At 34.6% G+C, this 17,671-nt stretch overlaps 1 protein-coding gene across 2 annotated transcripts in view; it reads left to right on the forward strand.

Annotated features, from left to right (window-relative positions):
- The window catches only part of Naaladl2 (N-acetylated alpha-linked acidic dipeptidase-like 2), a gene marked incomplete in the record, with an annotated part of 1,228,826 nt that overhangs the window by 899,468 nt on the left and 311,687 nt on the right, over positions 1 to 17,671 (forward strand). For both annotated transcript variants that reach the window (XM_005383020.2, XM_013513456.1), the window contains 3 exon segments: positions 1,679 to 1,822; positions 13,180 to 13,272; positions 16,456 to 16,661. In XM_005383020.2, the coding sequence (XP_005383077.2) occupies positions 1,679 to 1,822; positions 13,180 to 13,272; positions 16,456 to 16,661 (443 nt within the window).

The raw sequence follows: 17,671 nt of genomic DNA on the forward strand, positions 1-17,671 counted from the left end.
AGGTATGGAAGTCCCCACGGGAGAAGCGGCTACTGTTCAAGGAAAACCCACTTCCGTCTCACACACATGAACAGACCCAACCACGTGAGAAATTAAAAGACGACCAGAGGAAAAAATAAGGAAATATTTTAGCCAGGCACAGTAGCACATGCACATAATCCCAGCTCCTCAGGAGGCTGAGACAGGAGGACTGCAAGTTTGAGCTCAGCCTGGGCAATTTAGCAATCTAGTGAGGCTCTGTCCCCCCGAAAAAAACCAGCTGGGGATGAAGCTCAGTGCAAAGGCCCTGGGTTCAATTCCCCAGGACCCCCCCCCCACACACACACACGTATTTTTACAATCTTAAATCCATTCAAGAAAGATCAACTGTTGTGATTTTTTTTTTTTTTTTTTTTTTGGTTTTGGTTTTTCTCCGGCACCAGGAACCGAACTCACGACCTTGCACTTAGGCAGGCGCTTTGCCGCTGAGCTAAATCCTGAGCCCCAACTGTTGTGTTTCATTAAAACTTAGCACTTAGATTATTGTGAATGTTTAAATATTATACATGTTGTTTCATTGTATTTCTTTCTTCACAAAGTTTGATCCCCATAAAGCTAATTGTTTTTTTACATTGTAGATTGCTGAGTTTTCTATATATATCTAGGAAGCTTTCACATCTGACCCCTGATATTACTGTAAATGTTTGCTTGTTATCTTAGCAGACATCTGTATTACTGTTAATTTATGTTAATTTTGTCCTCCTGGAGACACTGCTTCTCTGTCTCTTGTCCTCACTGGGCCATGGCACCAGTGCAGTCATCTGACATTTCACATATAAGGCTAAGTTAAGGGAATTTCAAGTTGTGTGTGTGTGGGGGGGGTTACTGAACAGTGGGTTTCAACATAGGGTGACTTGAGTAAGTTGCTTTATTGTATCAGCACTTGATTTTCAGTACTTTTAGATATTTTCTGTTAACTTGATCATATTTACTACTAATAAATCTGCTATTGCTTCACCTGAAGAGAATGAACTGGATGCCAAGAGTATAAAATATCTGAAGTCTCAGTAATCATAGCAGCACCCTGGTTTAAGCATAATATACATCATTGTATCTGGTGTCTCCCTATTTATCATCTCACTGTATCTGCTTGAGTAAAGACATTCACACTGACCAGATGAGCATTTAGGGTTTCTTCACATCCTCCTGTACCCAACCCCTCCTTCACCCCCCATGCCTAAAGAGGCCGCTGGTACTGCCAGCTCCTAAGCAATTTTGGGTTCTGTGACACGAACTGCTGCTTCTCAGCTTCCTTGCTGCGGGTTAGGTTTTGGCCTCTTCATGTCTGTTTTGTTAGCTGACACTGATTCATCTACTTTCCAGCTTCTAAAATCATATTGCTGTCTACTGTCTTGGCTCCTATGGATTTATGCTTTTTCATTCCTTTATTTCCATTATAGTATTTTATGGAGCTGTAGAAGTAAATGACAGCTTAAGCAAGCATATATACTTATATTTGGGTTAAGTTTTTAGCAAGTATCTCAAATCATTTTAATAGGTGGTGTGTAACTAAAGAGTAAATAAAAAGTGAATGAATATAAACTTTTAGCTCATAATCTAGATATTTATTACGAAGAATTTCTCTTTGTTTTTAATATATATTTACTATGGATTTTCTTCCTTTCACTTTCGAATACAGGTGGAAGCTTTAGACAAAACCGATCAAACTTCACCTCTCTGTTAGTACAGCCCATTTCTGCATCCCTTGCTGCAAAACTTATCTCCTCACCTACAGCTGGAACCAAAAATGATATCTGTAGTCCTCTGGAACTTCCATATAATGGTAAGGTGTTTAATGTTCTTCAGGGTTAACTGTAGTTTTTGTAAGAACTGTGATCATTTAAAAAAATCTCTTAAATTGACATGTTTAGGATTATTCTTTTCAGAAACATTGATTTTTGATGAGGTGAACATCTATTTTCTTTTTACTCTGTAGGGATAATTTTGCAAAGTAGTTTTGATAAAGACTGAGAATTGACCAAGCTAAGGGTTGAGAGAGAGAGAGAGAGAGAGAGAGGGAGCATTTTGAACTGCTACAAAGAAAAGTAGCTTTAAAAATAAAGCATTTTGTACATGCACAAAAATCTGCTTAATATAGCATCCTAGTTTCAGATAGACAGCTTAACATAGCTTCCCAGATTCAACAGCATTACTGCCTGCCAAGACTCAATGGATACCAGGCAGCTATCTGGGGTATGAAGTCTTTTAGTATAAAGCATTAAAGCCTAATTCCTGCAACGGACTAAAAACAAAAATCCCTCTGTCTATACGCATCATGGCCCAAGAGATGCTTTTTCTACAGCGAGGCAGTTTGTCAGGCCTTGTTGGACCACACTGGATAAGATTGAAGTAGTTAAGCTACCCGCGGTGGGATAAAAGCCACCGGCAGTAGGGCAGCATCTTATTGCTGCCTCCAGCTTCAGCATTAGCGTTCTAAAGCAGAGACTCTCTTTACATACTGTTCCATTTGCTTCTGGTTGCTATGAAATACCACAGAAGGGCTTTGGTTTTTGTGTCCAGAGCTGGGGCCTCTGCTAGCTGCATTTCATCTTGTCTGTTTTTCCGTTGATAACAAAAGCCTTAAAAATGTTTTGAAGAAACCTTTTTAAAAGTCTGGGTGTATTCAGGATGGCTCTCTGTTAAGAGATATTTACTTTTCAACAACTTGCAGATTGAGACCCTCCTAAACTCATTATCAATTGAGCAAAGCAGACAATATAAAAATGGTAATTTGCCTATGTCCTTGAAGCAAGAATGAAGCAGCCCATCTAGGAGCTTTTCGTTTTGCTTTGTTTTTTTTTTCTGTCATCTATTCTGAACCACAGGAACTAATCATGAGCTCTATTCCCTAAATGTACGAGCAACATCAACATAATATTTTACCAATAAAGAAAGTGCTGGACCTGTGAAGGAGTAGATTTAGGACTGTATTTAATTAATAAAATCAATACCTGTTAGAACTCCTAATGCATTCAAGCTACCTTCCCGATGCCAGGGATTTGACATTTCCCATGCCAGCACCATAACTGCTCATGAATTACCTTTCCACCAGAAGTCTTTATGTTTACGTTGACAAAAAGAGTAGCCAGCCTTTTATCATCTCATGTTATTTTGCAAAATGAAGTGTGATATATGTCCCAATACTTTTACATACTGGAAAATGTCAAGAGAATTAGAAAGTTGCTTCCATATCAAGTAACTGTAGCAACTGCTTTCTCAATGTGCAAATAATGCCTTAGCAAAACACAATGACACTAGGTAGCTCTATATCCATAATAAATTTACATGTGTGAAGCCTGTAAGGAAAAGTGAGATATATGCTGAAATCTATTTATAGCTCCATTTTCAAAGAAGCAACAAGATAGAGCTATCTTCTAAGGAATTATGCCATAGCAAGTTTTCCTCATGGATATAGCAGTGAATATTGATTTTTAGAAAAACTCAGACAGAGGCCAGGCATAGTGGTACATGCCTGTAATCCCAGCACTGGGAGGCTGAGGTAGAAGAATCAGTGTGAGTCTGAGGCCAGCCTGGGCTACAAAGTAAGTTGAGACCAACCCGAACTGCAAGTGAAACTGTCTCAAAAATGCCAAAAAATCAAAAAGAAAGAAAACAGACAGATATATTAAATCACTAAGAAGATATTTCATGCTATAATGAAGCCTTAATTTATTAAAACATCTAGTATTACATTTAGATTTCCAAACACAAGAAATGTAGAAAAATGGCCTTTTACCCCAATGTTTTGGATAACAATGCTCATGATAATTATTTTAATTATCTTCATCCAAGATAATTGACTTTTGTGTTTTCTAATAAACACCTATATAGTGCATTCATTGTTCACTATGATATCTATCTAAATGGAAAATTAAAATAATACTAATCGAGGAGCTGTTCTTTTGAGCAATAAGATCAATACTTATTTTTTATGGATTAAAAGTATTTGAAAATATATTTTATTATTGAATTTCTAAGTATATTCTTGATTTTATTGTAGGAAAATCTTCACTAATCAAATTTGGATGCAAATAGAGTAAAAATACATGTAGAAATCAACTGCTTGTGTTACCACTTAACTATTTTTATATAATCATAATTTTCTAAAATCAAGACAACAAGGTAGTAGAGGTTTTCCTACTATGTGTGGTTTCTCAATATCTGATTTCCTACTCTCCATTCTGCCACATTTTTAAACAATATGAGTACCTTTGGCCAAAATCTATACATAGATTATGAATGGCTCAATCTCATTCAAATATTACATTAACTATATTGTAACAACTGATGGCTGACCAAAGTCTGACCAAACAGCACTAACACTCAGTTCTTAACTTTGAGCAGTGACTCTCATTTCAACACTAGAAAAAGAAAGCATGTACCTCTGGATTTGTGTAGTCATGTCTGGACCTTGAGAATGTATCCTACTGGAAAACAGAGCCGGAGCCAACTCAGAATGAAAGACAAAGGGAGGGAGGGGATGGGGATTTAGCTCAGCGGCACAGCGTCTGCCTGGCAAGTGCAAGGTCCTGAGTTCGATTCTCGGTACAGGGAAAAACAAAACAAAACAAAACAAATACCAAAGGAAAGACAAAGGGAGGGAGACTGAGAGGGAGACAGAGAGATAGATGAGAGAGAGGTAGATTTCTATCACTTGGGAGCTAAACAAAGCTTATCTGGAACCAACTAATTGAAGTGTTTATATATATGAATACTATATATATGAATGTGATATATATATGAATAACTATATATATGAACACTTTTTTGTTTTATCAGTTTTATATTTTGTTCTCATTAGTTATCAACCAGAAGTTACCTAACTGATAAGGTCATAAAATTTTAACTAAACAAAGCAATTCGCTGTCTGCATTCACGAAACAGGCTCAGTGAAGTGACATAGTAAGCAAGACATTTGTGGAGAGATCTATGGGAGAACTAAAACAATTGTATGAAGAATGAAAAAAGAATTAGGGGAAACTTCCTTGGCTTAATAAGTGCAGATTATTTCCATTGATTAGCTAATTGGACACTGACTGCATTTCATTTCCCTGAATCTTCCTCTGTAGCTCATACCCATCATACCCACTGATCTAATGTGTTGTCAGTCTTTGTTCTTGAGGTTCAGTTAGAACACAGAAATTTTAATTATCAAAATCAATATGCCCTGTGGCTAAAATCAATGAGCATAGTGAAAGCTGAGATGAAAAGTTGCAAGATAGATTTATGTAATTTAGGGAGAAAACTATAAATGAATCAAGTTAAAAAGAAGTATTTGCATAAATTTGATGTGTCCACTGTTTTAGGAAAAAAAAAAAAAAACCTATTTCTATATTGCATGAAACTGAGCAATGATTACAAGATTTACATAAGTTTAAGGCATATTTCTTAAAATGGATAAATATATATGTAATCTCCTTATGCACAATTTGACATATTTTGTGATGAAAGTGAGTTCTATTATAAGAATATAATATCTAACTAATAATCTAACATAATTTTTACCTACCCTATTTTAAATACCTTTATAATTTGTTAGTAGCTACTAAAGAATTTATTACTAGTGTTTCTTAAGTAGAGATTTAAAAACATGTATTGAGCATATTATTATTGTAAATTATTACACATAAATTTATTTATTGTCAAATGGTTCATTTTAACTTTCAAAAAATCTATTTACATGAAACGTTAGCAAACTTCAGTCTGGCATTACTTTTTTTTTACATGCAAAACAAATCAGTGTTCAGAGTAGCTCCAAAATTACTACCTGTGAGAAAAACCAAAATTATGCTATTCTAGTTAAAGAATCTAGAGATTACTATTTCTATCTATTCATCAATCAATTTATCTAGCTAGCTAGCTAGCTATCCATCTATGTCTCTGGATATGTTAATATGTATGTATATATCTATCTATATCTCAATAGACAGCGGAGTAGTATGCATCTGATATGATGTGGCCTGCTTTAATTCCCACTATGATAAGTGAGTAACCTTTTTGGCCATATCCAGAGTGTTTTTTTTGTTTTTGTGTTTGTTTTTGTTTTTCTCCGGTACCGGGAACCGAACTCACGACCTTGCGCTTGCCAGGCAGGCGCTTTTTGCCGCTGAGCTAAATCCCCAGCCCCCATATCCAGAGTGTTATGATTTGTGTCTCGATGTACCCCTAAAGCCTCGTGTGGTCAAAGAATTTTTTCAGAGGTGGCTGAATCTAGACTTTGTGATTGATTTGTAGTGCAATCCTGGGATTAAGAGTGAGTGCTAATTGGATCAGTCCACTGATTGGATTGGAACTTCCCTAATCCCAGCCGTCTGGATGAAATAAAAGGGGCAGAAGAGGCTTGTTTTCATCTTTTTTGCTATTGTTTCTTTTGGTATCTTCTGGTGCCATGACAGTTGCACCTCTGCCATGCCACCCTGTTTTAGAGTCAACCAATTATGGACTGAAACCCATTTAGCTACAAACCCTAGGCTAAATAAATTTTTCCTCCTTTAACCTTAGGTGTTGGTTATCTTGTCTCAGCAATGAGAGAAAAGTAACTAAGACACAAAAAGCTTCAGCAGTCCTAAAAAGATAGAACTGCAAACTTGTTGGAGAACAGGGTTGGTATGTTAGTCAACTTTTTGTAACTGTAACAAAAATGCCTGAGATGTGCAACTTATAAAGATGAAAGGCTTATTTTGGCTCTGAGTTTTGGCCAAGAGGATCTTGGCCCTGGGTCATGGCAGAAAGTGTGTGGGAGGGGAAGCTCTTTACCTCATGGCAACAAAAAAGCAAAGAGGACATACAGAGTCTCAATATCCCCTTCAGGGCATGTGTCCACACAGTCACCTAAGTTCCTTCCGATAAATTCTACCTCCCGATGTTCCACCAGCCCCCAACAGTGCCACAGACTGGTGAGTCCTTGGCGGACATTTAATCAAACCAAACCATAGGCTTTAATAATTTACAGCCTTCAACAAGGAAGAAAATATCAAGAAGATAATAGGACAAATTTTAATCTGTGAAGAGGAAAGACCAATATCTGTGGTGAAAAATGTGAGCTTGATGTTCAGATTCACTGAGCGCTACAGTGATGACACACAATCTCCTGGCTTTTCAAGTGGCCACTTGCACAGTGGACCTAGGAGTCTGAGCTAACAGCTCATAACAGAGCAATCTGTAGAGGTAAAGATCAGCATTCATGAGCTGCCAGTCTGAAGTCCTCAGACTAAAGCACAAAAGAAAAGAAGCTTCAGGATTCACTTTGAAAGACTATTCATCTCGGATGTTAGGCAGAGTGGGCAGAGGTGGGGAACCTCTTGTCCAAAGTGAACAGAAAGCAGAGTGTATCCTCTGTTCCCTGGGGAGTGCAGCTTGGGCTCACTGAGGGTGACAGAACTGTCAATCACCCAGAGCTTCTCAAGTTTCCACCTTTCTAGTTCAACAGTTTTGATGACTTAGTTTAGATTTCCTCTAGAGTTTTCATTTCTTTGTCTACCAGAGCACCAAAAGGCAACCTGAGATACACACCTTTAAGTGACATCCCTGTAACAGGCATTTTCAAGTTTTTAATTTTTTTATTTTAAAGAGAGTAAAAAAGTAATAAAAACCATTAGAAATGATATAAAATTTCAAAAAAACAATATGATATGAATTCAACAATGGTTGTTACATTGCATATTGTTGTCTTCAAAGTAAGTATTCAGGTTACCAGATATAAGCATGCAAAATTGGTCAAAAAATATTAAGCATTGATCGTTCCTTTCAATAAACCAATAGAAATTAGTAGTATAATTATATATTGTTGTCTTCAAAGTAAGTATTCAGGTTACCAGATATAAGCATGCAAAATTGGTCAAAAAATGTTAAGCATTGATCGTTCCTTTCAATAAACCAATAGAAATTAGTAGTATAATTATATTAACTATCTTGTGTATATATATATTTTTTTCCCTTCCTTCCAGCAGTTTTTATAGTTTCTTACATTCTTATCTCAATTTTTTGTAGTACGAATCATTCCTTATAAATTACAAAGACCCTAGCTAAGGCTTGTAGTTTATATGTAAGATGAAGCCCATTAAGACGTATCATATTTTTTTTCTGATGATCTATTCTTCCAAATGGATAGGTATGGTCATGTATTAACTTAAAAACTACCAGAGATTACCATTGCCTTTCTGGTTCTATTACTGGCTTTATGCATCCAATATTTTCCTGTTGTTTTATTCCATAGTATGCAGAGGTTTCTTGCATGTTGTAAAGGCCTGGTATCTTCTAAATTCTTAAGTCTCATTAAGAATTCCATCTTCCCTAAAATGTCCTTTCCAGTGCCTGGATTACTTTCCAGATGGAATAAACTTCTCTGACTCTCCCTGATAGTCTTTCAGCATCTGTGTGCCACTTGGACGTGTGAAGTCAAATATCAGTAACTAAGGAAAGCATAAATTAATTTAGAATTGTATTGGAATAAGTTTTTCCTGCTTTGTTTCTATATTTCAATTATTTAAGATCTTCGTCATCAACCAGGATGTGATCCATGTTTCATGACTACTACACAGAGATCTGTGTAACTGTCAGAGTTAGTGTTCTATATATGCCTATTTGGACCAAATTTCTTCATTTCAATGTTCAAATAATCCATACCTTATTAATCTTGAAATCAACCTTTCTAAATATAGCCTTGTCCATTTTATCTTCCAATTTTGTCTAGTTTTTGTTTTATATAATTGGAAGCCATTATTTAAATGTTTATAAATTGCAATATGTCACATTTTCTTGATTAGTTGAACCACTTATTAAATGAAGGGGTATTCTTTATATCTGATAAAGCATGCCTTAGATTTGATGGGGGACTGATATTGCTTAGCTAATTTTTTTGTTAACTTTATGCTGAATCATTTTTCCTCCCAACCCTTCTCTATGTCTCTCTTTATTTTATACATTTCTGATTAATAGCAAATAATGCACAATCTAATCATACTTTAATTGGAGCATTTTCTCCATTGCATTCAGTGTGATTGCTATGTATTTATATTTTTCATCTTGAGTTTCATCTTTGCACTACATATGCTTTCCTTTTGTTTTTTCTTTAGATAGAGATTTTTGTCATATTTTCCCTATTATTTTAGAAAATATAAATATCTTTGCATACTTTTTTTCTCAGGGAACCCTGTACCTTCTCTGCTTTATGCAGGGGAACTATCTTTGGTATAGATGAGCACAAACGTCTAGAGTTTCTACTTTCTAGAGCTGTCTTCCTTTCAGTGGTGTGTGCAAGCCCAGGACTGAGTCTTATGACACTTGCTTCCCAGGAAGCCATCAAGATGAAAGGGTTCTCCAACTCAGCTAATCCCCTCAGGCTGAAAACAGCTTTGGGCCTGGGGATATTGCTCAGTGGCACAAGTGCCTGCCTGACAAGTGTGAGGTCATGAGTTTGATTCCTGGTACCAAAAAAAAAAAAAAGAAAACAGCTTCAACTTTATTTCTCTGGGTTCCCATCAGTCCAGAGCTTAACTGTTGACCTAGTAAATCCTTAATTTTTTGCTTTTTCTTGGATGTTGTTAGCCATACTGGTTTTCTTTTTCATCATCATAAATCATTTTTAGTGGGAAGCTTAGTCTGATATTCTAGCATGCCATATTAACAATAAAGGAAATCTCCTCTCCAGCCATTCATTTTGTGGCAACAAGTATGGGTAAATCTATGATTATACGTACAATAAGTCACACAGAAATGAGGCTTCCATAAGGAAGTCACTGACATGCTAAATGCATGCCATTCAGGTGCATTTGGTCAGTAGTCTGTGCAGAAGGTGGACACAGATAAAGGAAAAAAGAAATGATATGTTCTCAGTACTGCAAGCTCTAAACCAGGAAGTGTTGTTTCTACTACCTATAGTCTAGAATGCACAAGAAAGGAGAACAGGTACAGGAATCACAAGATTTCGAGCTGTAAGAGACGAGCTGTGACTTTCAGTCCAGCAATGCAGGCACTGCCAACAAGCAAACAGCCAGGGAGGATGTGGGAGAACAAATCCTCCAATCAATCAGTATTCAGCTGCTAATCACTTGTTGATCCTTTCCACTGGATAAATTCAACCTGAAGCCACAGATTTAGAGAGCCAGGCAGGTAACTGTTCTGGGCACAGAGATAAAATATAGATCTGAATGGACAACTAGAAAATATGCAGCATAAGATAGCACAGCAGGTGATTAATCTGCTGACTTCTGTTATGTGATTTTATAGAGTGTTTGGTAGAAAGATATGGTAACTCAATAACTGAATTTTCAGATTTACAAGGGCACAGCCTAAGTTATTTTTTCTGGGGTTAATATTCTTCAAACTTTCTTCCCATATACTAATTATATGTACAAACTCAAATCCGTACCTTCACATTATCTGTCTTAAATTCTATATGAATATTAAAAGAGTAACTCACACATTTTATGTGGTATTTAGAACTATATCCACTAAATGCATATATTTTTGAAGGGAATTAGAACAGAAATTTCAACACTGAACAATCTAAAAATAAGGTCCACTAAATATATACTTGCTGTACAAATAAATGTCACCACTCTGAGCACCTCTTGAAATTATAGAGACCAAAGATAACTTGTATTGATCTCATGATGTCTCAATAAATTTAGTATTAAAATATTTGTACAAGTTTTTCTTTCTATGATGTATAATTTTTGGTGGACTCTGTGTGTGAACACATATGTATATATAAAGTTTGAAAGGCAATGAATGAAGCATTTAAATTAGGAACTTAAGTAAAGAAGAGTATTGCACATTCAGGTAAGCTTTAAGGAAGGAAATAATAGACATATAACATAATGTTAAAGGGAAAATTTAAACAATTATATTTATATGTATATTGTACCTCTTTTTTGCAAAACACAAAATTTTTTATGGTACATAAACTGTTACAGTATCTAGGTAAGAAATAAAAGTTTCCTAAAACATTAGTGAGATTATATAATCTAGTTGTCAAAACTGGATTATAACAAATGAGAAGTAAAATTATGGACTAATCACTTACTGTTATATATGCAAATAGCCTAGGAATGTTAGTCACCAAGTAGAGAGGACAGATTGTGATAAAGTAGAACTTATTCCAGAAATACAGGCATTTGTAAACACTCTAAAGCAAGAAACTTTACAGTTATCTTAATAGATGATTAAACATCTGTTTATGGTAAAACCTCTTAGCCAACTAAGAAATAATCTTCTTACTTTGATAAAAGGAATTTCCCAGAAACCTAAAGCAAACATCTTTTAAAAGATAAAATCTTTGAAACATTATTTTAAATGTCAAGAACAAAGGACAAAGAGCATGCCGTGTTGCTATCACTGCTTCAGCTCTGAAATGATGCAATCAAAAGCTATAATATTTCAAAAAGTAATGAAACTATCTTTTGGCAGTAAGGAAATATCTTCACTGAACACTAGCAGAAATAAAAATCCTAAATATCAACCCTAGATCACACAAGAAATGAACTAGAAGTCACATTGCAAGACCGAATTGTGCATTCAAAGCAGTCTTACACACAATTCAAAAAGGCATACAGGATAGAAAACCATAAAGCATAAATTAATAATTATAAAAACTGTCATGGAGAAAAATATAAAACTGTATTGAAAGACGTAAAAGCACCTGAAATAAATTGGAAGGCATACCATATTCACATACTGAGTTAATATAATATGGTTCTATTAATCATGTGATACTAATGAAATCCTGAAATGCCTTTTTAAGATACACAAAATGTTATTATTAGGTTCATATTAAAATACTGGTCACAAATGTGTTCCAAATTGAGCAATAATTAAATGATGACCATTGTGAAAATAATGATGATAAAAGAGACACCATTTCATATATCCTAAAACTACATTAATTAAAACAGTGTGGCACTAATTAGAATGAAATTCAATAATATGGCTGAAAAATAAATAATGTATTAATACTGACCTATTTATCGTGACAAATTTCCACAGTTCAAGATGTTAATAACATGGAACAGGGGAGAGAGAGGAATATCTCGGATCACTGTAATTTGGACTAATTTTTGCTATAAACCCAAACCTACTGCATAAGACAAAGTCTGTTAATTTGAAAATGAATTGCATACCATCTGAAGTGAAAGCATAGATTCTGCATACTAATTTTCTAGTTACATTGTACCTGTGAATTTAAATGGTAACACTTACAGAAGAAACAACATATTTATCATAATTTCCATCCATTGGTAAGAAGTGATGGGAGGGGCCTCCCGGCATATGTGCTTACTTAGCACTGGCTCTAGTTGGTACCCTCTACCTGAATACTACAACCTAACCCAGCTGCTCTTCAGCATCTACCAGAAATACCCATCCTACCCCAGACTTCCTGGGACCCTTCAACTGCAGCACACTAATATTACCACCAAAGGCCTTCATTACCACGCAAGGGCTGGAATCTCTTTGGCTGGAGTTGTCATCTCATTTGCAAAGTTTTTGAGTATCAAGCATAAATAGAAGAACTTAAAGAAGCATAGCAATTAGTAGAGATTTGTGATAGAGGTGAGATATATAATAATGTAGAAATAAAGATCCAAATTGTGAAAATACGAATAGCTTTAAGAATCTTTGTTCTTTTAATTTGTGTAATACTTAGGTTAAATTTTCTTCCACATATTCTTTTCCTTAAATATTCAACACACTCCAGAAATATTTTACCTATTTGTTATTGTTTTTCTATCCTCTTTAAAATAAAAAAATACATTATCACAAATACCTGGCAACAATAAAAATACTTTGAAAGAGCCATGGTACAATTGGGAAATGGAAAATTATGAATTGCCTCTTTCCTAGAGGTTGTCTGTGAGTTCTCATATTCCAATTGTAGCACAGAATGCAGGGTTTTGAATGGCCTCACTATAGCTCTGAAGTTCTATGAGACTAGAAATTGTGTCTTAGTTGTCAATGCATAACAAATACATAGGATAGAGTCTGTACAAAATATTGAATAAATATTTACCAGAAAAAGAACTTTGGCTATCAGAAAGCTAGAGTTAGGTGGAATTCTTTTGCTGGTGATATTGGAAAAAAAATAATTTTTAGTATTTTAAGAAAAACCCACCAATATAGATAAACATCCTTATTGTTTTTCAGAAATAAGAATTGTCAGCATGAAAATTCAGACAGTCACAAAATTTCAAACAGTTACAAATGTCATTGGATATGTAAAGGGCTTGGCATCTCCAGGTAAGTAGGCTTAGATATTTATAATCTAGACGTTATGTCAGACTTCACCAACAAATGTTCTGCATTAATCTAATAACATAGTTAAATACCTTACTTTAGGTGTAACAAATGTTCATGCTGTTTTAAGAATTAAGCAATATAAAACTAAGAAAGTATGTTTTTATTTTCTTTCTTATTGTTATCTCTTCAAAAACAAACTTTAGAAGAGAAAGTTTTGGGAACAATGAGACAAGAAACTGTAGGTTTATTAAACTGACATGTGCTACAAAAGCCATATTTCATTATTGTTTTCTTTGATTTACTGTAACATCACTGGGATTTTTATTAAAATAGGAAAAATTGGGGCTAGGGATGTGGCTCAGTGATAGAGTTCTTGCCTTGCACAAGGTCCTGGATTTTATCTTTTGGTCTTCAGTACCACAAAAAAAAGAGAAAAAGAAGGAAAGAAAGAAAGAAAGAAAGAAAGAAAGAAAGAAAGAAAGAAAGAAAGAAAGAAAGGAGGGAAGGAAAGAAGGAAGGATTGAAGGAAGGAAGGAAGGAAGGAAGGAAAGAAAGAAAGAAAGAAAGAAAGAAAGAAAGAAAGAAAGAAAGAAAGAAAGAAAAGAAAAGAAAGAGAAAGAAAGAAAAGAAGGAAAGAGAATTTCTCCACCTGTTCATTGGACAGAGGACTAATAGGACTAATATCTAGAATATATACAGAACCCAAAAAATTAGACATCCCATATCAAATACCCCAAAAAATGGGCCACTGAAAAAAATAGACAAGGGCCAGAGACATAGCTCAGCCATGCAGCACCTGCCTGGCAAGCACAAGGTCATGAGTTCAGTTCTCAGTACCAAAAAAAAAATAAGAAAAAGAAAAAGAATAGATATGTCTCAGAAGAAGTACAGATGGTCAATGAATACTTGAGAAAATGTTCAACATCTCCGGCCATTAGTGGAATGCAAATGAAAGCAACACTGTGATTCCATCTTACTGCTGGAAGAAAGGTCACCATCAAGAAATCCAATACAGTAGTAACAAATGCTGTAGAGGTACAGGGAAAAAGAAATTCTTCTACCTTGTTGGTGGAAATGTAAACAAGAAAACTGATTTTACAAAGAAAAGACTTTATTTTTAATGATGTGATTTTCTAAAAAATAAAAACTTTTGTCTCCAAATATAATTTTAAAATATTAATTAATATCCTTGCTTCACTGACTGCTCTGACGGTGCTTATGGAAATAATCACCTAGCTAGATTTTAAATAATTTTATACTTTTTAAGTCTCCCTAGAAATTTATCAGATTATACTACATAGCCCAAAAAGGTAAAAAATAACTGACACAAGTGTTAATTAAGAGACTAGTATCAATACCTCCATATACACTGTAAGACCGAATCACACATCACTCTCCTACGTGCCTCTTACGGTGTAGAGTGAAAAATTGTTTTACTACACTGGTGCCATTTCTGTTGATGTGGATCAGATATTTATTCAAGTTCTCCTTGAAGAATTATTCTTTTCATGGCATTAGTCAAATTGACCTAATTGAAAACCCAAGGCATTCTGAAATCAAGTTATATATCCTCCCCATTTCTTGTAGCTAACTCTAAAAAAATTAATGAAAAATATGTATTCTTTTTGATGTCCTTGTAGTAGCAATATTGAACAACCTCAGATTATAGTATCTTTAAATACAAGATACAAATAAATTTGAAATGTTCACTGTGTGCTTCAACAGTTTTGGCAAATTTCCATTGTAAGAATTTTGAATCATTGGAATATTTATCATTTTTTCATTTGCAACTCATGACTGGCAAACCCAGTGGTACATCATACTAGTTTTAGGGTAAGTAAAATTTAATCTATCAAAAAATGTTAAAGAAAACAATTTTACAATTACTATTTTAGTGTATATTATGCAAACCTCAAATTTTTCTGGAATTCTTGAATTTTTTTTATTCACGTGATTTTATACATTTAAGGATTGAAAATTGAAGCAATCATCAGTCAATATTGTTTGCTGGATATGATTTATTTAGAAAGTGGGCAATCTGAAATAGAACTTTCTAGTATTCCTGAGAGATAAATAAATGACTTCCCAGGTTGTCAACCTTTCTAGGTCCTTTGTGTAAACCATTAATTAAGCTTCATAAAATAGTGACATCAAGCCCATTGATGGTTCCAAAATCAATGTGAAAAGCTAAAATAGCTTCACACTATCACCTTTTTCATAGCAGCTTTTTCATGTCATGAGCTTGAGGGCTGATTTATTTGTTCAGCCCAGGTGTGGAGCCTACTGGTGAGTTGTAAAGCCCAGATCCCAATGCAAACTGGTTCTCTTCATGGTCTGTATATTTAGCTATCAAGTTAGGAAGCATCTTATGAAATGATAATGAAGAAACTGTTTTCTACACATGTGTACAGCTCCTCTGGCAAATGAATTTAGTTGTGTTGTTAATATTAATAGCACTGGCTGACATAATCAGAGGACTCTCTAGGGGTACGTTTTTAGCTCCCTTATTGCTGACAATAAGTGATGACATACAGTGAACAGCCAACATATATGTATTATGAGAACATTTCTAGTAGCTTATGTAATTAATTTTGAATGATTATATGAAATAAAATATTTGAGAGGCAAATGTTGCAGTCATTAAATAACTTTTGATGTTGGTGGATTTTTTTTTTTCAAAGAATGAAGGACAAAACTAGCAGTTGGAACCTGTAATTAATTCCCTGAACATTTCGTTTATTACAAAATCTGTACAAGACTATAACATTTTGAATATTTACAGCTACTGTATTGCTGCTTCCTCAAGTGTATTAATAGTTCATTAATATTTACAGAGCATACACACATTGTTTACAGGGCACTTCCCACTATGATTCTGGAAAAATGTTAGATAAGGTTTTCAATGTGACATATTTGTATACTTCATTAATTAATATTCATGTTGCAAGGACAGTAATATGGATCTAAGCTTTGGATTCATAATTGGTTTTAACAGCTGCCTCTGCTTTGATATACACAGATGTGTGAACCAAGGCAGTGGGTGAAAAATGTTAAAGTAGTCTTAATTATTAGAGCAATTTTGCTTAATTGTTGCTTATTCATGCAATAGGGCTATGTAAATGTCATTAAATGTATTGTTAAGGTTTATATTTTTTTAATGGCTCTCGTTTTCTTCTGTTCCAGACCGATATATTATAGTTGGTAGCCACCATCGTGCTGTATATAGTTATAATGGACAAGAATGGGCCAGCAGTACAGCAGTAATCACGGCTTTTATCCGAGCTTTGATGTTAAGAGTAAAGAAGGGATGGAGGCCAGACCGCACCATAGTTTTCTGCTCATGGGGAGGAACAACTCTGGGCAATGTTGGCTCGTATGAGTGGGGACAGGTAAAATAATTGTTAACCATGAGTTCATTTTTCTTTTCTTTTCTTTTCTTTTCTTTTCTTTTCTTTTCTTTTCTTTTCTTTTCTTTTTTTTTCTTCTCTTTGCTTTTCTCTTCTTTTCCTTTTTGTACTAAGTAAACAGTGTAAAATTTTTTAAAGCCAAAGACAATGATGTGCTTTTCAACTAAGGTTGTAATACCTGCTACTTTGCTGAGATCACTTGTAAACAAGAGGTGGAAGCAGAGCTACACCAGAGTAAATTGTGTATGGCCTGCACCTAACCTTATTCCTATTGCCATAGACCCGGAGCTCCAACACTACCCAACAGGTCACTTCATTATTGTATTTATCCATAAAGGACAGCTCAAAGGCCATTGGAAAAGAAGAGATGGGTTCATGGAAATTATTACATTAAAAATACTTTCTAGGAGTTATCTGGAGTTAGGAAACAATCTAGGTTATTTATTAACTTAAGTATTATATATTTTCTCTACAGTATGGAGAGTAGGTTCAGATAGAGATCGCTTTCATTCCTGCCTTTCCTCTCTCCTGTGCATAACTCCTACTCCCTATCTCCTCCTTCCTCCCTGCTTACCTCCCTACTTACCTAATCACCATAGGAAGCATTAATGAAGTAGACCTAGCAGTTGGGGATGTTTAGAACACAACTGAAGTGTTTAAGTTTCAAATACTTCTGATATGTCTGTATACCAGAGATACCAATTTTTAATGTAACAAAATAACTGATAATTTGGTTGATGTTGCATTAACAACAGTGAAAATATAATAAAACTCTAGATATTGCCCATGATTTTTTTTAAAAAAGGAGATATAATGGGCAGATATGGACTGAATAAATCTACACAATTTAAATGAGGAAACCATTTGATTTCCTTATTTGTTTAGTATCTCAGTTTTGAGTAGAAAATGTTCTATATAGGAGGAAATCCTCTTGTTATGTTTTTTACTTAAGCACTTAAAAAAAGATAACAGTCTGTTGCATATCAAAGAAA

The sequence above is a fragment of the Chinchilla lanigera genome, unplaced genomic scaffold, assembly GCF_000276665.1.
Source record: "Chinchilla lanigera isolate Chin_1 unplaced genomic scaffold, ChiLan1.0 scaffold00019, whole genome shotgun sequence".
NCBI lineage: Eukaryota > Metazoa > Chordata > Mammalia > Rodentia > Chinchillidae > Chinchilla > Chinchilla lanigera.